At 42.6% G+C, this 23,653-nt stretch overlaps 3 protein-coding genes across 4 annotated transcripts in view; 2 read left to right on the forward strand and 1 right to left on the reverse strand.

Moving 5' to 3' along the window:
• Positions 1-3,082, reverse strand: part of ZMYND12 (zinc finger MYND-type containing 12) — a 38,274-nt gene extending 35,192 nt beyond the window's left edge. The window contains exon 1 of one of the 2 annotated variants that reach the window (XM_020983432.2): positions 2,898-3,075. In XM_020983432.2, coding sequence (XP_020839091.1) covers positions 2,898-3,007 — 110 coding nt within the window. In that variant the 5' untranslated portion in view covers positions 3,008-3,075. Of the gene's footprint in view, positions 1-2,897 lie in introns of both variants that reach the window. The other variant, XM_020983431.2, reaches the window with a different exon arrangement.
• A 1,002-nt stretch (positions 3,083-4,084) lies between these two features.
• Positions 4,085-16,059, forward strand: PPCS (phosphopantothenoylcysteine synthetase). The gene is given in 4 exon segments (XM_020983430.2): positions 4,085-4,239; positions 4,241-4,670; positions 5,073-5,176; positions 9,696-16,059. Coding segments are annotated over 4 exon segments (954 nt in total). The 5' UTR covers positions 4,085-4,143; the 3' UTR covers positions 10,020-16,059.
• An 854-nt stretch (positions 16,060-16,913) lies between these two features.
• Positions 16,914-23,653, forward strand: part of CCDC30 (coiled-coil domain containing 30) — a 171,600-nt gene continuing 164,860 nt past the window's right edge. Inside the window, exons 1-2 of the mRNA XM_078145507.1 lie at positions 16,914-18,113; positions 21,892-22,074. Coding sequence (XP_078001633.1) covers positions 17,982-18,113; positions 21,892-22,074 — 315 coding nt within the window. The 5' untranslated portion in view covers positions 16,914-17,981. The remainder of the gene's footprint in view (positions 18,114-21,891; positions 22,075-23,653) is intronic.

Genomic DNA, 23,653 nt, shown 5'->3' on the forward strand with positions numbered 1-23,653 from the left:
CACTGTCTATAACAACAGCCAGTACTGGCATAGCATTTTCAAGGTTACAGAAAGCTTTCCTTATACTATTCAATTTATGCCTCACACCAACCCTTGTAAAGCAGGGACTTTAGGCATTTATCCACATTTTACAGATGAGCAAGCTGAGGCTTTCAGTTAAATGGCTCATGGTCACATAGCTCTGAACCCACGTCAGCCAGACTACAGATGAGGCTCCCTGTACACTACCTCCTTGCTGTCTCTCTGTTACAAGGTGACCCAGGAGACCTGCATTCTAATCCAAACTCTACTGCTTGCTAACTAGCTGTATGCATCCCTTCTGATACTCAGATTCCTCTTCTGTAAAATGAGGGCATTTGGAGAACTAGATGGTTTCTAAGGTTTCTTCCAGCTCTAAAATGGTTTGATTTTTATAACTGGAAAACATTGCACTGCCCCCTAGTGGTCACTTTGATTCCCCCTCCCCTTTCTCTCTCTCCTTCTCCCCTCCTCCCCCATCCCCAACGTATTTAAGTCCGAGAGGACTTAATGCTAGTGAGGAAAGCCTCTATGGTGCCATGATTCAGATGGTGGAGGTGGCGTGGAAGAAGAGGGACAGGCACCTGGAGGCTTCACCTCTAAATACTGCCTCTCCACAATGAATTACCAAGTTGAATAAAGTGTATTTAATTTGGAAAGGACAAGATCCTCCATGAAAGACATGCTTTGGTGCCTCATTATAGTATGGAGGGCACCATGAATTCTCCAAGGCTATGCCCAAAGAGCTAAAGCTCTAGCAATGACTCATGAAGACTTCTGGTCCCCAACTGGCAAAATATCCTATGTTTATGGCCTGAGGCCCAGCTGAGCTAAGTGTAGAGTCAGAGTGCCCCAAACCCTAGAACACAGTCTGTGAGCATTTGGGGGCTATCTGTGTCACAGAGAAAGAAACTAAGCCAGCACAATTTTGGATCTTTGGAGCTAGAAAGCAGGATGGAAGCAGCAAACTGCACCAAAGCACTGCCACCCACCCCTCCCTCCTCCTTCGCTCCTCCCCCCATCCCAAATTACCACTTCGATCTTTTGTATTTGTATCTTGTATTTGAAGAGCTTTGGTGGTTTTTGCTGTTTTGGGTTTTGAGGTTATTAAGTTGTTTAAAGTTAAAAGGAGTTCATCTTTTTTAAATGGCAGAACAAAGAACTGTAAATAACTCAGTTCTAGTTCACCTTAGTTCAGAACTCTCTTCTACTTCTTCCCATTTCATTTTTGTCCACTGTCCCCTCAGTGATCAAATTCTTCTTATACTCCTTCCATATCAGAGGGGTGCTTGGAGATTATTACTGGCCTCTCATTGCATAGATGAGGAATAATTAGGCCCAGAGAGATTAAGTGATTTGCCCAGGGTCATGGAATAAATGGCAGAAACTTGAGTTCTCTCATTCCAAGGCCACATTGTTTCTACTGTACCAAGATCTTAGCCCTAATTGAGAGTAGGCTTACCCCTGGCACATCTCATATACCCTTTTCCAATGTTGGCTCCTCTTCTCTCACTACTTTTGTTTTTTATTTGTTTTTGTTTTTGTTTTGTGAGGCAATTGGGGTTAAGTGACTTAACCAGGGTCACACAGATAGTGTCTGGTCTGAGACCGGATTTGAACTCAGGTCCTCCTGACTCCAGGGCCGGTATTCTGTGCCTCCTAGCTGCCCCTTTTCACTACTTTTGACTCATAGAATATTATCTTTACAAATTTATCTCATTAGATCATCACAATCTGTAAAAACTCTCCCATTCAGCTAGTTGGTACAGTAGATAGAGTGATAGGCCTGGAGTCAGGAAGATTTGAGTTTAAATCTAGCCCCAGACACTTAATAGCTGTGTGGGCAAGTTAACCTCTGTCTGCCTCCATTTCCTAAACTATAAGATGGGGATAATAATATGGCACCTAACTTGTAAGGTTGTTGTGAAGATCAAACGAAATCATTTTGGTAGCTATTGGAAGATGGATTAGAGTAGGGAGAGAATTGAGACAGCCTAACCCATTAGCAGGCTATTGCACTTTTCAAGGCATAAGGTAATGAAAGCCCGAACCAGCCAGTGATAGTTAAGAAGTCTAAGGATTCAACAGAGGAGGACAGTGAAGAGTTAAGTCAACTCACCAAGGGGTCAAGCTGGGTAAGAGAGAGTAACTTGTTCAGGGGAGATGGCCTGGGAGAGAATTGAGGGGTCAAGGGATTGGAGGTCCTGGTGAGGACAAAGAGTAGGGTTTTGTAGGAGAAAGAGAGAGACAAGGAAAGCTAATAAGTTATGGCTGGATTTCTTGAACATGGAGGTGGTACTTTTAGGTTGTGACTATCTTTGTATGTGGCTAAGGTGGGGTAGAGAAGTAGCTCTTGAGAAGTGAGTAAGTTGAGGGCCTGGGTGGTTAGAGTATTTTACGGAGAGTCGATATTTATGTTAAAGTTTCCTAGTATAACAGCTGGGGAGGAGAGAAAAATTGTGAGCCACGTACAGAACTCATTGAGGAAGAAAAAAGATTTAGGATGAAGCGATGTCTACATGGAATAGGCACTCCAGACAGTACAGTGGAAGGGCTGAGAGTTTTGGGTGGGAGGGGATGGGAATAGGGAATAAGGAATAAGGTCATGGGGGAGACGAGGAATGTGTGTATGATGATCTACAGGGCTTCAGGATCACTGGTATTTGAAGGGTATGATCAGGCGTCAGACTGTTCATCATTCTCCAGGGGGTAGGGGTTGGGGGGAGGGCTGGAGATACAGGCAAGGCACCTTGGTACACGAAGATCTGGGCTTAAATCTTGCCTCGGCAGTAGCTGGGTGACGCTGGGCAAGTTCCTTTCCCACCCTGCCTGTGCCTCAGTCTCCCCGCCTGCACAGGGAGGGGGTCAGACATCCTCACCAATAATACGTGACCGTGCAGGCCCCACACACTCGCTCGGCTGGGGCTTCGCACACCTCGCACTTCAGTTTCCGCCCCTTGGGCACTGCCAGCGGGTAGATCTCGTTCATGGTTCTGGTACCACAGTACCGCCGCCGGCGCGTCCGTTGCCAGGAAACGGAGAGAGCCGTTGCCGAGAACTAAAACCCTCGGCCCGCCCCTTCTTTCCGTCACGTGACAGAAAATGACCAATCCAAGGCTGATATGAACAGGGCTTGAAGTAAGCACGCGCTCTATGCAGACACGCGCAACTGTGCGCAGGACAGCAGAGGGCGCTCTCAGGCTGCCGCTGCCTGTTCCCTCTTTGCACGTGCGCCTTGGGAAAGCGGTGGTTTCTAATTACAGCACCTGCGGTTCAGTCAGGGTCCTGCTTCTCCCTATCAGCATAATTTTGGGGGAGTCCTTTCCCCTCCCTGTACCACAATTTCATCTGTCAAATGAAGGGGTTGGCCCAGGTAATCTGCTTTCACTCCCTGGACCCTCGTTAACCAGAGAACTCCAGGAGCACCATGGTGTCCAAAAGAGTTAAGGACCTTCCTCGGGTCCTGTTGGAGGAGCTGGGGACATGTTTGGCCTGGAGAAAAGAAGACTCAACAGGGAAATCAAATATCTGAAGGGCTGTCATGTGGAAGACGGATTAGACTTGCCCTGTTTGGCCCCGAAGGCAGAAACAGGAATCGTGAATAGAAGTTGCAAAGACACTGATTTAGCCTTGAGGTCAGGATTGATTTCCAAACATTTAGAGCAATTGGGCTAGGGCTGCCTGGAGAAGTAGTGAGCTTCCCCCTAACCCAGAAGCTGGGCAACTTCCTGTCAGGTTTATTATGTAGGGAGGATTCTTTTCCAGTTCCCTTCCGTCCTGGCAGAAATATAGCAAGGAAATGAGAGATCAGCACGGAGCTTGGGCACCGGCATAGCCTACCTAAGCTCTTTATAACACTTGATGAAGTGTGTGTGGGGGGGTGTGCTTCTCTAGGCTGAAAGAAAAGGACCCTGGCTCCCGCGGCCGCCACTGACTCTCTGGCTAGAGTTGCGGAGGAGGCTCCCGCCCGCCGCTCCTTTCTGGGCTCTGGTCGCCCAGCCGCGCCGCCGTTGCTAAGGCGACGCAGGCGGCTCCGGCGTCCCCCCACCCCAGGCGGCTGCGCAGTAGACTGGACTCAGGCTGATTGGCAGCGGCGGCGCAGGTCAGGTGCTAGTATCCAGACCGATGGCGGAAACGATTCTGAACTCCGAGTTCCCGGAGCCTCCCGGCGTGGCGCGGAGCGCCGCGCTCATGCAGAGCTTCGCCGCGCGGATGGGCCGCGCAGGGCCGGCGGGTGGTGCTCATCACGTCGGGCGGCACCAAGGTGCCTCTGGAGGCGCGCCCCGTGCGCTTCCTGGACAACTTCAGCAGCGGGCGGCGTGGCGCGGTCTCGGCCGAGTGCTTCCTGCGCACCGGCTACGGGGTGCTGTTCCTGCACCGCGCGCGCTCCTCCTTCCCCTTCGCACACCACTTCCCGCCGCAGACCTGGCTCGCGGCTCTGCGGCCCACCCGGAGGGAGGCCGAGGCACCCGGAGGCCGCCTGCTCTTAGAGGCCGAGGCCTCTGCACTGCCGGGCTTTGCCGACGCCCTGCTCACCTACCAGGAGGCCGCCGAAGCCGGCACCTTCCTGGCCGTGGAATTCACCACCCTGAACGACTACCTGCACCTGCTTCAGGCCGCGGCCCAGGCGCTCAACCCCGCTTGGTGCGTGGGCAAGATCCAGACCCAGCCCTGTATCGCCTCCGCCCGGTGACCTTGACTGCCCGCCGCCGGCTCCTTTCCTATCCTCTGCGCTCTCCCCGCCCCTTCCATAGCAGCGTAACTGTACAGCTGGAAGGGACCTTGAAGGCCCTCCGGCCCACTTAGTAACAGCTGGCATTTACGTAGCACTTACTATGTATGTGTTGGGCACTGTGCTAAGCTCTTCTCCATTACGATGTCACTGGATCCTCACAGCAGCCCTGGGAAGTAGGCACTGCTATCGTAATCGCCCTGCTCAGGGTCATATAGCTAATATGTATCCGAAGCAGGATCAGAACTCACACCTTGACACCGTTCCTCTCCCCGAGTCAGGCATTCTATCCACTGTGCTTTGTCACTGTTTTTCTTTGCAGGCTCCTCTGCAATGTTTTACCTTGCTGCGGCTGTGTCGGATTTCTATGTGCCTGCCTCTGAAATGCCTGAGCATAAGATCCAGTCCTCTGGAGGCCCTTTGCAGGTGTGTAAGACTTATTTTTCCCATCGAGACTTATGTGTCTGAGCATGGACCAGCTTGCTCGTTGTTTGAATTAGGCTTTTCTATAGTCAGGCTGATACATAGGCCAAAGCATTGTGGTCCAGGATTCTCATAAATCTAGAGACTGTTAGGTTAGAACTAGGTTTAGAATTACCTAAATATAATCTATAAATTTAAAAGCCTATTGATAAGATGTGTAATAACCTTTGCCAGTGGTTCTGCAGAAATTGTGTGTGTTTAAAGAGGATAGCTTAGGTATATAATCATAGTGTTGGAGCTGTGGGGCGCAGTGGAGTTTATCTAATCCAAGCCCTTTCTGCAGTCTTTCCCCCTTTCCTTAAAGATACCCTTTATGTCTTTAGTGAACCTTGGCCTCCACCTCTTTCCTTTCTTATCAGATCGAATACTTCCTTCTCCAACCCTAACACCAAAACACCTTTTTGAAATACTTCTAGGATGCAGTGTCATCCTTGTGAGTATCTCTTCTTTATACATAGATGACAACCGCTTCAAGTCCCATCCACAGAGTTACTGTGACTGAAAAAATGAATCACTGTTTTGTCAACCTAGTGATAAGCCTGGCGGAATTTAGCTAGATTGGTTCTTGGATGACAGATAGATGGTTCATTATAATGAGAATCCTTTTCAGCTTGATGGGACCTGCCAGAGCTTGTATTCCATTAACATAGCCTTTCAGAACTCAAGTTTACCTTTATGCTGTGCAGAAGTCGTTTATAAAACTAAGGGGCTTAACCAGTTTTTAGAAGTTCAGGTGTTTAACTCAATTTTGTCTTAGCACTGATGTCCAGTGGTAAGAGCAGCAGTGTTCTAGATATCTTTATTAGAGATCTAGAGCACCCACATCAATCCTATGGGCTTTCCAGAAATCTTTTGTTAATTCTGATGGGATTCCATGGGAACAGGACTAAAGGGACCACGTTAAGTAGTGGAACCCTGATTTATTTACTTACTCCTTATCTCCTCTGTAGCTCCTTCTCAAATTTTCCCTTAACTTCAAAATAAACTGTTTATCTATTTTTTTTTTGTTTTGCCTAGGCAGTGGGGTTAAGTGACTTGCCCAGAGTCACACAGCTAGTAAACACTATGTGTCTGAGGCCTGAATTGAACTCAGGTCCTCCTGAATCCAGGGCCGGTGCCCTATCCACTTCATCACCTAGCTGCCTCCTAAACTCTTTATCTAAATCAAGACTATACACTATATTGGTCCATATTAAGCATATATTTCCTTCAAATCTGACTTACATAAAATCCAAGTACCATTTATAATTAGTGGTATTTGTAATAATATGACTGTCTCTTTTTGACAGCCCATTTTAGGTGTGGTCTGTGTTCAGATTAGTGTATTATCTTTTATAAAAATATACTAAGAAAATTTTATCTATTCTTTTTTCATAGACATAATCTTCCCAAGCTTTAAATAAATTTACGTATTAGACTGCTTCATGAATTAGAGAAGCATATTCAGTCAAATGACATTTATTAAGCACCTACTATGTGCCAGGCATTAAAACTGACCTTTCTATCATATCAAAGTAATTTTTGCATATTACTTTCTGGGTATCAGTTTCTTCAATTGTAGAATAAAAGGACCGGGAGGGAAAAGGAATAAGCATTTATATAACACCTGCTCTGTGCCAGGTGCTGTGCTCAGCACTTTTCCACTTCCACAGCTGTCATCTGTAAGACTTCTAAAGGACCCTGGCTTTATTTTATCTGCCTGCCAAATCTCACTTTTAATAACTGTTGAAAATGTTGTGTGGCTGTTGACAATATTTTAAAACCCATTCTGCCTCTTTTTCTCTTTTCCTGCCTACATGCCCTTCAAGCAATGTGCCAACTATTGTGCTAGGTATTAAGGTTATAGAGGCAAAAATAAAACATCCTAGCCCTCAAGAAACTTTCTTTCTTTTGGGGGAAGACAACATGTATGATATACGTACATAATACATATATATGTACAGACAAGGTAACTTTGGCACTAGCAGCAAGGGGGATCTGGGAAGGCCTCATGTAACAAATGGCATTTAAGCAGATATTTGAAGGAAATTTGGGATCCCGAGAAACAAGTGAGTTGATAGTGCCTTCCCTGCTTGGGGGGACAGACAGCCAAATTAGCTGGAGCAAGACTACATGGAGGGGAGGAATTATAATAAGGAAGGAAAGAAAGTTTGAAGTCAGGTTGTGAAAGGCTTTAAAAATTACCAAATGAATGTATTTGATTCTAGAGAGCTGTTGGAGTTCATTGAGCAGGAGAGTAACATGTTGAGACCCGTGATTAAGAAATATTTTGGCAGCTGTGTGGAGGATGAATTGGAAAAGAAAGAGACTTGGAACAGGGAATCCAATTAAGAGGTTATTGTAACAACCTGGGTGGGAAGGTTAAGGACCTAAACTAGAATGATGGCTGTGTGAGTGGTCAAGAAGGGGTAGGAGTGAGGAGGAGCAGGGCTTTATGGATGATTCTCAGGTTGTGAACCTGGGTGACAGTGTTGAGATGTTGAGTTCAGGATACCTGTTTTTGTTCAGCTGTTTCCAACTCTTCATGACCCCATTTAGCGTTTTCTTGGCCAGGATACTGGAGTGGTTTGCTGTTTCCTTCTCCAGCTCATTTTGCAAACAAGGTTAAGTGACTTGGCCAGGGTCACACACTAGTGAGTGACTGAGGCTGGATTTGAACTCATGAACATGTCTTCCTGACCCCAGGCCTGGTGCTCTGTGCATGGTGGCACCACCTAGCTCCCTACGATATACATTTCAAAATGATGAAACATCAAGTGATGCAGGATTGGAAACTTGGTAGAAGGACTACTGCTAGACCTGTGGGTTATCTGGGAGTCATCTACATATAAGTGATGATTGTACCCATGGGATCTGCTGGTTTTTTTGGTAGTGCTGAGTAGGAGATGAGCACTTAGTGAGAAATAGAATAAATACCTTAGTTACTGAAAAGATGATTGTTTATAGAGGGAAACATGAGCTAAATTTGAATGCTAGCATGAAGTCTCCCATGATCTCTGTATTTATCCTTAAGATCTTGATATCTGGCAGATCCTACCTGGAAAAGCTCTTGGTAATTTAGGCCAGTCCACAAATATTTGAAAGCATCTCCTGTTCAAGTCACAATGTTCAGCATTAGGGATACAAAGATAAAATGGAAACCTGTTCCTGCCCTGGAGATTGGGGTGTATACCACATGCCAGCATAAACTTATACATACCAACTGGAGAGTGAGGGTAAGTGCATTCACAACCAAGGGGATTAGGAAAGCCTTCCTGGAGAAGACAACACACTGTGGGAATCTTGAACCGTTTCTTCAAAGGTTTGGGGGTAGGAAATGATACTGAACTCAAGGAACTGCTGTTGGGCCAATTTAGATAAAGCTTTGCTTCCCAAACCTTAACGTACTTTTAGCAAACTTAAAGGGGACCGTGGAATTATAGAGCATGTGTTACTGTTTCATGTAGATGTTGGTAAAGAAAAAAGATTCTCTGTTAAAAATAAAAATTTAATGCACTTTAAATTCCTCAGAAAAAGTTTAATTTTGGTCAGTTGGTCATAAAAGTTGGTCAGTAATGTCCATCTTGAAGGTTGCTACAAGTGGAAATTTTGAGTTACCTTGGACAGTAGCCACTCTTTTAATTGAAGAAATCAAGGAGTGATTGTACTAGAAGAGAGGATTAAACATTTTTGATATTCAGTTCATTGCCTGCCCACATACTCTTAGAAAGACCTGCCAGAAACTTTGGTGTATTGATCAGTCTTCTGCAGTTAATTGTAAAGCTAGATTAGAATACAAGGGTGAAAGTCTGGATAAATATAATAATGGAACCTTTCTAATGGACTGGTGCTAGGGGAACTGTACTAAGACCTATTAAATTTGTAACCTGACCTTGTATCAGGTTCATACAGACGTAGGCTTCAAGGGACATGATTGGGCCCACAGACCATCAGCATCCTCACAATATACAACCTCTTAAGAGTTCTACTGTACTTAGGTTTTTCAACTAGACATCCAGACAGCTGCATGTTGAAAGAGTGCTATTGTTCTGATTTCCATCTGATGGGGAGATGTTCGGCAAACCTGGGTGTTTAGGTGCAAATTAGCCAGTTAAGCTGACAAAAACACGGACCTTATTTCTGCCAGCTCTTAAGATTATTTCCATTTCTCTTCACATCTTATTGTAATGCTGGGGGTACTCATCAGAAAACCATTTTCTCCCCTAGAAATACACAGATGAGATTGATGAGCTACCTCATTTAAATGATTGTATTCTAGAAGGGATTCACACACTGGGTAAGGGTGAAGCTGGATGCCCTTGAAAGTCCTATCCAGTTCTATGGATCTCTGAAATTGGTAGTGCCTTTATGAGCAGGAACTTAGTTGGAAACCCCATTCCAGGTTCCCTTGATTACCGTTGACAGGGACCTCTTATATGAACTTTTTTTTTTCCTGGTGTTAAACCTTTCTTTTCCATTGCAGATAACGATGAAGATGGTGCCAAAAATGCTTTCTCCTCTTGTTAAAGATTGGGCTCCTAAGGCATTTGTAATTTCCTTTAAGTTGGAGACAGACCCCTCCCTTGTAATTGATCATGCCCGGAGAGCTCTGAAGACTTATTGTCATCAGGTGGTGGTGGCCAATATCCTTGAATCTCACAGGTCCTATGTGATTATTGTAACCAAAGACTCAGAAACACAGTTGTCTCTTTCTGACGAAGAAGTGGGAAAAGGTATGGAAATAGAAGGAAAGATTGTGAGTAACCTACAGTCTCGACACATGGCTTTTATAGATGAGAAAAACTGAGGCAGAGTTTGTCTTACCAAATCCGAAGCTTGAATGAGAGGGTGGTACAGAGAAATGGAAATCATCTTTTGCCTTCCCTAAAGAAAAGGAAAATCTGTAGGAAGGTGAAAAGAGTATTGGAATAGAAAGGGAATATTTAATTTCAAAACAATTTGTTTTTTGTCTTTTAATGGTATTTGATGCTCATTAAAAACGAAAATGAAGGGAGACCAGTTTTGGTTTTATATAGCTAAACTTACCACTTCAAGTGGAAGAAAGAATAAAGGGGATGTAGTTCTCATTTTCTATATAAAATAATTTACCGCAGGCTAAATAATAATCTCAGCAAAATTCAAAGGATAGAAGGAATAAAAGCCCAAATAAAACCATAAACTCCAAACTTTTTTATATTTTGATTAAAACATGTCTATGTACATAAACTTTAACAAAGTAAATTTTTTTGTTTTGTGTTCTCTTTTAGTGTCTTCCATCTCTGTATTTAAAAGTTTTGTTGCTTTTTAAATATAATCATAATAGCAATTGATATTTATTATATTAAAGTGAGATGAAATACCACCTTATACCCATCAAAAATTGACAAAAAATGGTTTAAAATTGTAAAACTATTGGCACAACTGGGAAAACAAGCGTGGCATTAAATTGTTGATAGAGCTGTTTGCTCTTTCCATAATTTTTTGTATTCTCTATTTGACACTCTCTCTGGGAAAACAATAATCTCTTAACCATGATTATTCTACCATTTTCCATTTGGATAAAGAGGAGATTTTCAGTTAAAGTACAGTTATCCCTTCCACATCGAGATTTTCCCCATTGAGGTTTTGATATATTGGGGATTGGCATAAGAAATTAAATGGGGAATTTGGGGGGAGTTTTGCGGAAGCCAACAGATGACACAGAGCCTGTGATCAAATATTTAACCCAAATTTTACAATAAGGTATTGTAAACACCTCATAAAAGAAAAAGAATACATTCAGACTACTTCTCTGCTATGAAGGGAGGGCCAAAAAATTTTACATGGATTTTCCAGATCATGGAAGTGCCGTGCCCTAATTTCCCTTCCCCTCCCCCCATGTGGAAGGGATAGCTATTGTTATGAATAATTTAAACACAACCATAATTTTTTTTCCCTCTTAACAATGTCCTTAGAATATAGTTCTTGAGATGAAATCACTTGATCAAGGGGTGTGATCCCTTTCGTGAGTCACATTGTATATATTTTTAAAATAGCATTTTATTTTTTCCAGTTACACATAAAGCCAGTTTTTAATACTCAGTTTTCCAAAACTTTGAGTTCCAAATTTTCTCCCTCCTTCTGTCACCTCCTCTTTCCCTACAATGTTAAGTAATTTGATAGAGGTTATATGTGGAGTCACATTGCATATTGTTCTTGCAATATTAAAACGAGAGTGTACCAGTTCACCCCTCTGCCAACATTATCAGTGTATCTTTCTCAGTAGCCCTACAAACATTGAATCTGATAATTTTTAATGATCTTTGCTAATGTGATGGGTATATAGTGGTATCCCTTCACACCTCTCTTTTCAAAAAGGTTTAACTGGGAATTGGACCCTCTAAAAACACACTTTAGTGTATCCAGCTTACAAACAAGGAAGCATTTGATTCATCAGTGGTCACAGTTTCGTCAGTGTGTGCACAGAAAACAACCCAGTTGTAAGTGTGGCATTTGGCAAAGCTTGTTTAGTAGAGCTATGATGTGAGAATTCCCCAATTACTAGACTCTTCTATTATTTATTTATTTATTTATTTTAAGGCAATTGGGGTTAAGTGTGGACCTTTTTATTTTGAAAGTAGCCTTTTCCCTGCCTGAATCCGTTAATGAGCCCAAGTCTCAAACACTGTTGATGCTTTGTGTTCAATGTGTCTTGTGCCTCTGGGCTGTCTTGCACAGAAACCATTAGCCAGCCAGGTAGGTAAAGGTCATCTGCCTTGTTCTTCTCATCAGGCAGCTGTGACATCAGTGCCCTTGGTGGAATTATACTTTAAGGATCCTTTAGCTTCAGCCACCACATGCTGGAGTGGCCAGGGACGAGGGGAGGCCCTGTTAAAATCATGAGACTTTGGCCTGGGCCCTAACTGGGCTTGGGGTTTAGGGTCATCGGACTTCAGAGTTAAAGCGTTTGTTATGTAATCTAGCTGACAGTAGTAGTCCAAAGTGCAAGGCTCCCAGAAACCTGAAGGGGTTGAGGAAACCTGAAGCAATTGCCTTGGTTTATAAATTAAGGAAACGAGGCTTCCATGAGAGAGTTATTATAAATATTTTTTTCTATTCCTTAATTAAATTATAATTGCAAAGCAAGACGATTAATTCTTAACAGTGGTTATACATTTAGCCAATGACTTCAAAAGAAAGTAGTGTTCACGGATTCTGATAATCTCTCCATTCCTTCCCACCTTACCCTCCATTAAAAAGTTGGGAATGACTGAGGACCTGGAGTTGTGGTTGCATCTGTGCCCCACCAAAACTGCAACACGGGCAAGACGCAGGAAAGGATAGTTAATTCATTCAGCAGGTATTCATTGGAGCTGAGAGGCATCATGTGATGGCTGGAGAGCTGGGTTCTCGTCTTGCCTCTGACACACAAGCTTTGTGGTTTGGGGCAAGTTATTTCATCTCTCAATGCCCTGGGCAAGACTATTTGCAGAGAAGGTAGAGGTGCTCCTTCTGCCAGTGAAATCACAGATACAGTTGGTTTTTTTAAATTGAGCACCTACTATGTGCAAGGCTCTGTACTGGGTACCGTGTATAATACAGGGTGGTGGGAGCCTAAAGCCTAGTATAAAAGAGAAGCTGTGATGTCTGAGTGCATTGAGACACAAAATGGGGTAGTGTTAGGAGAGAGACTAATGGCTAACTGGGGACTTCATAACAAATTGACAAGTTAGTTACAGGTTGCTAGGCTGCTGTTATTGGAGAGAAGAACAACCCGTTTCAGACCAGCATCCTTTTCTCCCTAGACCACCTTGGGTGGCTAGTGAATGCTCCTGCTCCAACCACAGACCTAGTTTAAGTCTCAGTTTGCCTGTGTTGCCCACTTGGCACAAGAATTAGAGGACCATTTCCTGTTACTGCTCTTCCAAAGTAGAATTTTAACCTAGATTCTTAAAAAAGTGAAGGCAGACTCAAGTTATTTTTTACATTTCAAGTTTGCTTGAGGTTGCAAAAACTTTTGCATAATTAAACCATGATTGCTTGGAACCTTGGAAAGGACCTTAAAGATGATCTACTTACTAACTCTGTGACCCTGGGCAAGTCACTTAACCCCAATTGCCTCACCAAAAAGCAAAACTCCACTGCCCAAAAAAAGAAAGATGATCTAGCCTAAACCCCTCATTTTACAAATTAGGAAACTGAGGCTTAGAAAGGGGAAGAAACTCAGCACAGTGTTCAGTGTCAGATCTCCTAATTCCCACTTCACTGCATGGTCTCTGCTGGCTGCCTCCCCTAAGCTTTTATTGAACTCTCTGAGGCGATGAATTCTGAGACTCTTAAGACCTGCAGGTGTAAAACCCTCTCCCAGGAATGTAGGCCTGCACTTTCTTTGCCTTTGTTCTGATTCAGTCCAGCTTGTGGATGCCTTTACCTGCAGGAAGCCTTCCTGAACCCTCTCCTGTTATAACAAGACTTCCCTCTTGAACTTTGCATAGCACTTTGCACCTCTATTATGCACTTTTCGTGTAATGTGTGTTGTAATTAATTACCTGTGTCATCTACCTGCTAGACTCTGGTCACAGAATCTGAGTGTGAGTCTTGGCTCTGACACTTTCATTTTGTGACCCTGGGCGACTACTCAACCCCTGTGTGCCTGAGTTTCCTCTTTTTTTTAAATGGGGATAATATTTGTATTACCTACCTCACAGGGTTGTTGTGAGGAAAAGCCCTTTGTAAATCTTAAAGCATTATGTAAATTATTATTCTAATTATGCACAGCACTATATTCTCTGTGGGGCCAGCAAAGAGCCCCTTGGTGGATCCCCTGAGCACATGCGTAGATTTTCTTCCCCTGTTGGGGACTTGGCCCACTTGCAGGTATTTATTAAGCAACTACTCTGTGCCAGGCACTACTCCAGGTCTTGGGGATACCGATATTAAAATGAAAGGCTCCCTTTCATTTTACAGGGGAAACAACATATATACATGTAAGAAAATGTAAGCGATAAACAGTGGGTGGATGGTACACCAGCTGCTGTTGCAGATCAGGGAGAATTTTGAAGGGAGCTGGAGATTTTAAGTGGGAGATGAGAGGGGACTGCGTTCCAGGTAAGAACCTTTGCAAAGGCCAGGTCCAGACCTCACGAAGCCAATGACCCTCACTTGGGGTTTCCATAACCAAGGAGCCTTTGGTCCCTCCCACTGCATGCTATCCCACCCCTTTTCCACCCACTCTACTAGAACCATCCCATATCAACTCCTCCAATTGACCCTCAATCACATGTCTTTTTACAGGCTAACATTCTTCCCATGAGGCTGTTGGCTGGTCACAGTTCTGTCTATGAAACCAGCTCCTGAGCATCTCTATTCTCCTCTCTTCCCTGCCTAGTAATTACTATATACTCCCCACCAACTCTGACCCAACCATCTCTTGGTGATCTCCTGCCTATTTACCAAAGGAGCAAGCAAGGCCAGAAATAGAATTGGAAAGAGGCCCAGAGTTACTACCCCAACTTGATCCAGAGGGATTACAATGCCATCCCTCTCTGCCTTCTTGCCCTATGCAATTTCTTCCCGTGACCTTCTATAAATCCAGTGTGCACCCAGAGCACCGGAGGCCTTCCTCAGTTAGCTTATTCCTCCTGTAGTACATCTGCTTATTGGACAAGGATATCACTCGTATACAGAACCATACGGTGTCATAGTTGGAAGGGACCCTGATGACTCATACTTGAACCTGCCCCTCTAGTGGCCAGCCGGCCTTTCTTGGAGACCTCCAATGAGAGGGAACTTGCTGCCACTGTCTGAAATAGCCCATTCCACTTGGGGATAGCTCTGTTAAGGAAACATTTTCTGTTGTGATGCCTAAATTTGCCTTTCAGTGTCCATTTGCTGCTTCTAGTTCTGACCTCTGGAACAAGTCAAATCCCTCTTGTAGGTAACAGTGCTTAAAATACTTCAAAACAGCCATTATGACCCCAAAGCCTTCTCTTCAAGATAACCAGTTCCATATTAAGTGCCTACTGTGTGCAGCTCACCTTTATAATTCTTTACATCCCTTGCTGTAGAAACAAATTTCTTGATCATGGTCCCCACACTCAAAACTTTCCTATCCATTTAGCCCAAGATCATTCCTGTCCTGCCTTGTGTAACTCTTTTTCTACTATTTTTCCGTTCTGTAGCTAGGTCCATATCCAGCACTCCCAAGGTAACAAGAACAAGAAGGTAGAATATCAGTAGTTTAATTTGTTTTTAAGATAGTTGAAAAAACTAGGCCTTATCACTATCAAATAGATAATTGGTTTATAATAATGCTTATCTCGTGCTGCTGCTGCATTTATAACATGCTAAATGTACAGCATGAACTGTGGAGAAACGGATAAAACATGTTTGAAAGGACCAATTGGATGTTGGTTTCTAGGAAGACTTGAAGAACTTAGTAAACATTTGTTGAATGAATGCATGTATTAACTCCATAATGGCCCAGAAAAGTCAAATCAGGCTGAGGTGGCAGCTGGTCTGGAAAAAGTCATTAAGTCTAAAGCAGATTGTTCCTTTAGAGACAAGCTGATTGGTGTCTGTCTCTAGATGGCTTTGTAGGAATCCTACCTGATGAACAGCAATGGACCATTAGTCCAAATGTGAGTGCACCCACCTTTAAAATGCCACATAAACAATATCCTTTCAATGCCACAAGAGCTTTGCAATGCTGATGTGATAGAGCTATCTATATCTATAGCTTTCCAGTGAAATGGCAGATTTCTTGTTATATTACCATAACCCATACTTATATCAAAGCTTTCCAATGTCATGTGGTTAATACATATATGCCTTATCTGAGTATCTAATAAATGCCTTTGAATTTGAAAGTGTTTGCATTTTTATTTTCCATATCAGAAACCTCGGTAAGAAATAACTACCCAAGACAATCACAATTTTTGCTATTACTGCAAATGAAAGGGGGTGGGGGTTGGGTTCCCCAGTGGGTCACTCTAGGCAGTTTTGTACTTTTCTCCATTTCATTGGTCACCATGGCCAGTTCATCCACTGGGGGCCAGCCTTCCCCTGGTATGTCCAGTTGGTCAGCTCAACACTGGCAGGGCCTTCTTCTCCACCCGACATGAACTAAACTTGAGGTCACTTTTGTGCCAGGAGGCCATGTGAAGGGGTCAGCAGTGACCCCTTCAGCACTCGAATCACTCCAGCCTGATTCTGTCATCCAGTATGCTAGCCAACCTTCCCATCTTGTCACCACAGACTTGAAAATCATGCCATCTGGGCTCTGCCCCAAGTTTTTAAAAACCTGTACAGGACAAGGCCAAAGACCCCTTAAGGCGTTTCTTGGTGACGTGAAGAGAATTGGAGTCAGAAGACTTGGGTTCCAATCCCGTCTCTGCCACTTACTACCTTGGGCAGGTCACAACCAGGGCATCTGTCAAAATGAGGAGTTGGATTAGAAACGGGGATTTGAACGTTCATCCCTAAATCCTATAACCTAAAACCCTTCCAAAATCTCCAGATGTCCGTGAGCCCTGACGATGTCCCTCTTCCCCAGGAACCTTCGTGAGCTCCACCCACGCAGGAACAAAGACCGAGGCCCTTGGACCAAAAGTCTCTCATCCTCCACCTGCTTTCTTTGCCTCCCCTCCCCGTGGCAGTGGTCTGTGCCTTCACCTCCCCTCCACAGGAAGACCTCTCCCTCTAAGGCCAATGGTATGCTCCGTAACCATGGTAACCGCCAGACGAACCCCGGACAGGAGCGGTTGCCATGACTCCCGCAGAGCCAGTCGGCCGCTGCAGTTTGGAGTCGCCGACCGACCTCCTGGGAGTCTCTGCCGCATTTCGGCGACGGGGGCATTTTTCAGCCTTTCCGCAGAACCAGGCCCGCTCGCAGCCTCGACAGCCGGGAGAGACAGCCGCCTTTTCTTATTTCTTTCCCTTTCTTTCCCTCCCTTCCGCGCCCTTTCTCCGGCTCCTGCCCCCAGCACCCCCCCTACACCTGGTGGAGTGAATGAGTGCGTGAGGAGAGGCCTTCTGGGCTGCAGGGGTGTGCGCGCGTGCGTGCCCCCGAACTGTGCGTGCGCGTGTCCCGAGCTGTGTGTGCGCGCCGAGCCCGCACTTGCCCTGAACTGTCTGTGCTCGCGCGCCCCAATCCCGCGCGTGCCCCCAGCGGGGGCGCGCGCCCAACCCCACTCAGGACTGGGGTTTTACCAAGGCCTGGGCGTGCTGGGAGGACTGGGGCCGCCCTTAGCAACTCTCCGCGGAGATGGGCAGCCGAAGCCGAGGAGGGGGAGGCCCTGTGGGGTCCTAGGTTCACCGGCCACTGCTGTACAGACGAGCTTTTAATACTCCACTCCCTTGTCTAGCAAGCAAGGGACCCGTGGCCTCTTTGTCCCCCTCTTGGCCCCAGAAGGCGTCCAGCCTTCTGCATTTTTCCAGGCCACGACTTTGTCCCTACAAAATTGTTTAATTGACACCTTTTGTTTTCAGTCATTTCCTGAATCCCCCCTTCTCCCTCCCCCGCCCCCCATCTTGTCTTCTCCCTGTTCAATTCTGCTGGATCAGTTTCCTCATCTGTAAAATGAAGGGGTTGGACGAGCTGCTTCTGAGGTCCCTTCAAGCACTAGATCTGTGATCCTGTGATCCTGTGACTTCTTTTCTGGCCTTATTATCCGTCTTATTGAATTTTTTTTTCTTCACCTCTCCTGGGCCATAGTGCACTTTCAGTGTTCATTCATAGAGCCCCAACCCCTAAAACTCATAGACTGTCTCACTCTGCTTTCCTACTGTGATGCTGTGGGTAGGGGCTTGTTTCCCATTTGGTATCCCCAGGATTATTTGGAACAGTCTATCTATTACTCTGCACTATCACGGTGATGCTGTGTTGGGTAAACTAGAAACTAAAATGGAGAAGTCCTCTCTGGTAAATACAAACATTAAATTACATCAAGTCAAATGTATTAGAAAAATACAGAAAAATAACTGCATTTTCCTATTATTTTAGAACTTGTATCAAGATTTAAGTTTATTCCTTTATGAATTACTTATGCAAAATATTTTATTGGGGTATTTTCTTAATTGTGAATGCTATTTTCATCATCTAACACATTCAGGCTTTAAAGGGGACGTAGAATTGTCTGAATGAGAATTGAAGCTAGGGTATAATGCCTATGTTTAGTAATAATTAAATTTTATGATTACTTTTAGAGACTAACACTACTTTCAGTGAACCAAGAGAGAAACTAGTAAGAAGAATTTCAGAAAATGTATTCTCCTGGGCAGGATAACTGCTTAATATAGGCTGGTCTGTTTAATAAAGGTTGGTCTTCTTGGTAGGGTTGGTAAGTAGGATTCAGTGGATTGGATTAGTTAGGAAAGCTTTAATTTTTTTTTTCTACAAAAAGTGCTTTCCTGAAGTTTGTTAGAACCTTCGTGTGTAATCTTCACAGAGCAGGGACTTACTGTTTTTTGGAAGTACATTTAAAATCAATTGTTCTAGTTTATTTAGTTTTCAGAAAATTGACAACTTGGTTGTTTTGGTTTTCAGAGTCAATTGTAATAGATACCTATGAAGTCATGCCAAGTTGACATGAAAAAATTAAAATGTTGGCTTTACAGCTTCCTCTTCTTAATCTTAGATTAGAGAAGGAAACTTTCCTGCTTTTTCAGTTTCCAAATAAAATTCTAATGATTTATAAGTTGGAGATGCTAGAATGTGTAAGAGTATTTGAAATAAATTTCAATTGAAATAAATTGAAATGAATGCTTTCTAAAGCTAAATGCTTCCTGTATGCCAGGAAGCATGCTAAGGACTAAAGATACAAATAGAAAATTCAGACAGTCCTTGCTCTCAACAAGCTCATGTTCTAATAGAATTTTAATGTTTGTGAAAGTTTTAAATTATATATTTGTGTCAGTGTCTGCCTCAGGGAGGCAGGATGGTGGCGTGGGAAGAAAACTGAATTAGTTAGAAGACCAAGGTCAAATCCCACTTCTACCACTTTCAGTTTGGCCTTGAGAAAAGTCATTTAACCTATTTGGTCCTTAATTTTCTCATCTGTAAAGTGGGGAGAGGTGGACAAGAGAACTGTTGACTACCCTCAGTAAATTTATGATCCCAGGAAATGTCATAATTCATGCCTCTTTGACCCTTGGTTTAGTCCTCAAGAACATGCTATTGCAGTTATTTGTTCCCTCTTTGACCACAGTATGTAGTGCTGGGCAGCACACTCTCCTCTAGGACTTTAGTTTTCACAAGAGAAATTGTGTCTAAATGAGGTCTAACTTTGCCTACCTGGTTGCAGTTTAAAGTACAGTTGGGCTTTTGTTAACCTTCATTTACCCCTTTGCTTCCAGCCAGCTTTAGTTGTTTCTGTCACTTCCTTCCTTGCACCTCAGGAGCCCTATACATACAAAAAACTAGCTGTCTGATTTGTAATTATTTTAGGGTCTTTATTTTCAGGAGAGGTTAGTTACTTTAAAAGCATTCATTTAGTGTCTGCCATATATAGAGCATGTACAAATGTACTTTGCTATGTAGAAACTACATATGGAGAATTTCACCATTAGAAAATTTGTCTCAGGAAATTGATTTTATTATATATTACTTGAAGATTCCTATTTCTGATTCCTTCAATCTTACGTTAGTTTACGTTTCAGTTCAACAACTAAATATTAAGCATCTGCAATGGGCAAGGCTTTGTGCTATTTGTGGGAATTTTAATTTATTTTGAAAAGACCTATAATTTTATTGATGTAGGGAGTGCTGGGTGGGAAAACTTCTACCCATATAGATCAGTGGATAGTCTTAGAGAGTTGCCTGGGGCACTCAGAAGTAAGAGATTTGCCCAAGGTCACACAGCACTTTGTTATCACTGGTGCAATTAGAAACCAGCTGTTCCTGACTTTGAGGCCAGGTCTCTGCACTGTACTCTTGTGCGTCTTAGGCATGGAAAAACAAACATCAAATAAGAAGCAGCCCCTGGCTTTAAAGAGATTTCATTCTAATCAGGTAGATGAGGTATATTCTTAAAATGAAATTAAAATAGAAGTCCAAAGGTCTTAAAAGATGGGAAGAGGGATGATTAGGGCACATTTCATGGAGGAAATGGGCTTGGAAAGAGGATGCCAGTAGTAGATGAAGAAGAAAGAGTTATGGGGAAAGGGAAAAACTTCAGTTCAGTGTGCATTCTTGTCACTTCAATTAAAAAAAAAAAACATTAAGTGCCTACTATCTCATTTGTGTTTTATAGTTGCTAACTGTGCCCAGTACAAAAATGCACTTAGAGTTCATTCTACAAAAAGACATCTTATTGACAACTTTGCTTGAGTGTATAAGTTCTATAAAATTAAATATACCTATACTGAATGCTTTCGTATAAGCTCCAGTGGACAAGAACTGTTTTCTCTAAACTGGTATCTCCCTCAACACCTGTAATAGTGCTATTGACATGTATTATTACATGTTTGACATTTGTTGAATGAATGAGTGAATATATGCAAGTTGGAGTAGGGGAAGGAAGGAGAAAAGGTTTTACCTCTCAAAAAAGAGGAAAAAATCCCCAGAAACTACCACTGTCCCTGCTCTTTGAGTAATTTACAATTCAACTGAGAAGGCAAAACTTATCCCCAAAATGATTCAGGAACAGCTCTACTCACAACAGAAGAAAGCACTGGAAGATTAGTTTAAAATAGTCCCTTGGAAGGCTTGGTGTGCGAAGTAAAGGATGGTCTATTGCTCAGTAGGCGCAAGGGGCCATTTAATATTGTTGTCATTCCACACTTAAAAAAGAAAAGGCGGACACTTCTGTACATGCTTAGGACAGAAAACAGAATCATTTAGAAAGTCATCATGGGTTATATAAAGCTGGCATTCTATTAGTAGAGAGCATTATAATTGCCCGACAGTGATTAGAAGGGAAAGGGGTATATGGGAATGCGTAAAACACTCTAGCTTCTAGATAGTTACAATGTATTACCCATTTTTGTATCTCTAGAACAATACCTTGCACAGATGCTCAAAAGTTTGATAAATTGAATTATCTTTAGTCTTTTATTGGGGGGAACAAAGAACTGAGGACCATAGATTTATACTCAAAAGGAACCTTGGAGATCAAGGCTGAGTAAACCCTTTGGCTTCAATTAGCAATACCAGTTGTTGTCCAGGGATACAAATACTACCCCCTCCTCCCCCAACAAAACAAACAAAAAAACCCAACCCTGTCCTTCATAAATTTACATCCTAATAGAGGAAGACTTTATACATAGGGGAGTATTGCCCAGGGAGGAGTGAAGTCATGGGGATAGTGACTTAGGATCATAGGACAATGTAAATTTTCCTTGCAGAAAGGATTGTTGGAATATTTTCAGATACTTAAAATAGTATAGTTCAGAGTTGGACATGTAAATTATGTGATAACTGAGTGGGTTATAATATGTAGCATAATCTCATTATTCAATTTAGTTGGCATTATACAGCCCTTATTCAGCTGCTCATAAGCAGCTGTTGACATTTAGAAGGGGAGCAATTCCTGTGGATTTGTAACTGGTTAAGTGAAGGGTAAGAAATGGTCTTTATGAACGTTTAACAATCCAGAAGTTGAACAATATGGAGTATATGCATTCAAGATTTCCTGTAGCTTGAATTACTATAACTTTTTTTTAAAAAATCTCATTTGTGCTTTTGCTTTTTTCTCATTAAGGAAAATGTTCAGTTAGAAGACATACTTCATTTTCTTGCGAGAGAAGGAATTGATTCCCTTGCTACTACAGAAGATCAGCTTTGTTACATCTGGCGTTTATTCCAACATAGTGAGGATAGGCTGAGAACTGCTTCTAGAGACTTGGAAGAGCTCAGAGTAAAACACATGGAAGAAATGAAAGAAGTAAGAGCAAATAATACAGAATTATTCCTTTATATAGCCTTATTGTTCTCTATGAGCTATTTTCCTATGTTTGTTTATAATTTTTTGTTTACTTTTTGTTTACTACTTTTGTTTACTCTTTTCCATTTTTCAAAATGATAGCTTCCAAGAAGAGTGCATGAAGGATTCTGTTTTCAGAATACTTCTCTGCCATCACAGACAAATCAATTTCACAGTAGTTTCAGGAAATGTATTATTATTTTAATAGGGTTTACGTCTAGGCTGTTGTGAAGCATATTTGAAATGACCTTTTTTTTTAAGGCTGTCAAAATTAACCAGAAACTACCAAAAAAAGAAAGTCCATAATTTTAAATTTTGCATTTTATAAACATTATTAACCTTATATGTTGGACAGACTCCTATATTTTGATGATCAGATTGAGTAGCATGATTTCATTCATGGGTAAAGAAGATAAGTCTCACAGCAATGCAAGGATGAGGTGGAGGCAGAAAGACCTGTTAAGAGATTATTACAATGATCAGGCAAGTGGTCATGTGCATCTGCATTAAGAGGAGGGGCTCTATCCAAGAAACAATCAGGAGGAAGAGGGATTTGGGTCCCTAGTCTTTCTGCTAACACCACCTCTGATCACGCTTTTGCTCTGTCCTTTTCTCTGCTCTCACAGTAAAGAAATTCATCTCTCCATTGAATACTGCCCTAATCTAATGACAGACTAAACAGAGCCTCAAGGCCGCAGGTTCACCACTCCTGGACTAAACATACAAACTGTACCCTTTATAAGTAACAGGTTACTTGATAATTGACTGCATTTATTTTCAGCAGAATTTTCTATAACTCTCTCCACTGATCATTGTTATAACTGACATTTAAATGGCGCATTAAGGTTTACATAGTGATTCATATACATCATCTCATTTGGTGCTCACAACTACAGATATTCTCTGTATTTTATAGCTGACGAAACTGAGGCTCAGAAAGGTTGAGAATCTTTTATTGTTGCTCCTCAAGGTATTCCCAAGCCAGTTACTTGTCTCAGTTTGTTCCCTCCCTATAAAGAAAATGGAACTCCAAAGGGACAATAGTCTCCCCATTTTAGGATGTAGGCATAGGTTAAGTGTTTTATCCCACGTCACGTAATTCATGTCAGAGGTGTAATTTAAACAAGGTCTTCCTGCCCCTATACATTATGCCATTCTATCAGAATGCACTGTTTCACGCAAAGTAGGACCATATGTAGATATATCCTCTGTTTTTCTCTCCATTGACTTTCCACCCTGCTAAAAAATTGACCATGTACTAGAGCATAAAAACCTCACAATCCACTGCAGAAAAGCAGAAATATTAAATGCATCCTTTTCAGATCATGATGCAATAAAAATTATATGTAATAAAGGCCGTGGAAAAATAGACTAAAAATTAATTGGAAACTAAATAATCTAATCCTAAAGAATAAGTGGGTCAAACAACAAATCATAGAAACAATCAATAACTTCATCCAAGAGAATGACAATAATGAGACAACATACCAAAACTTTTGTTATGCAGCAAAAGCGGTTCTTAGGACAACTTTTATGTCTC

The sequence above is a fragment of the Phascolarctos cinereus genome, unplaced genomic scaffold (assembly GCF_003287225.1).
Source record: "Phascolarctos cinereus isolate Bilbo 61053 unplaced genomic scaffold, phaCin_HiC Scaffold_726;HRSCAF=1367, whole genome shotgun sequence".
In the NCBI taxonomy this organism is placed as follows: Eukaryota; Metazoa; Chordata; class Mammalia; order Diprotodontia; family Phascolarctidae; genus Phascolarctos; species Phascolarctos cinereus.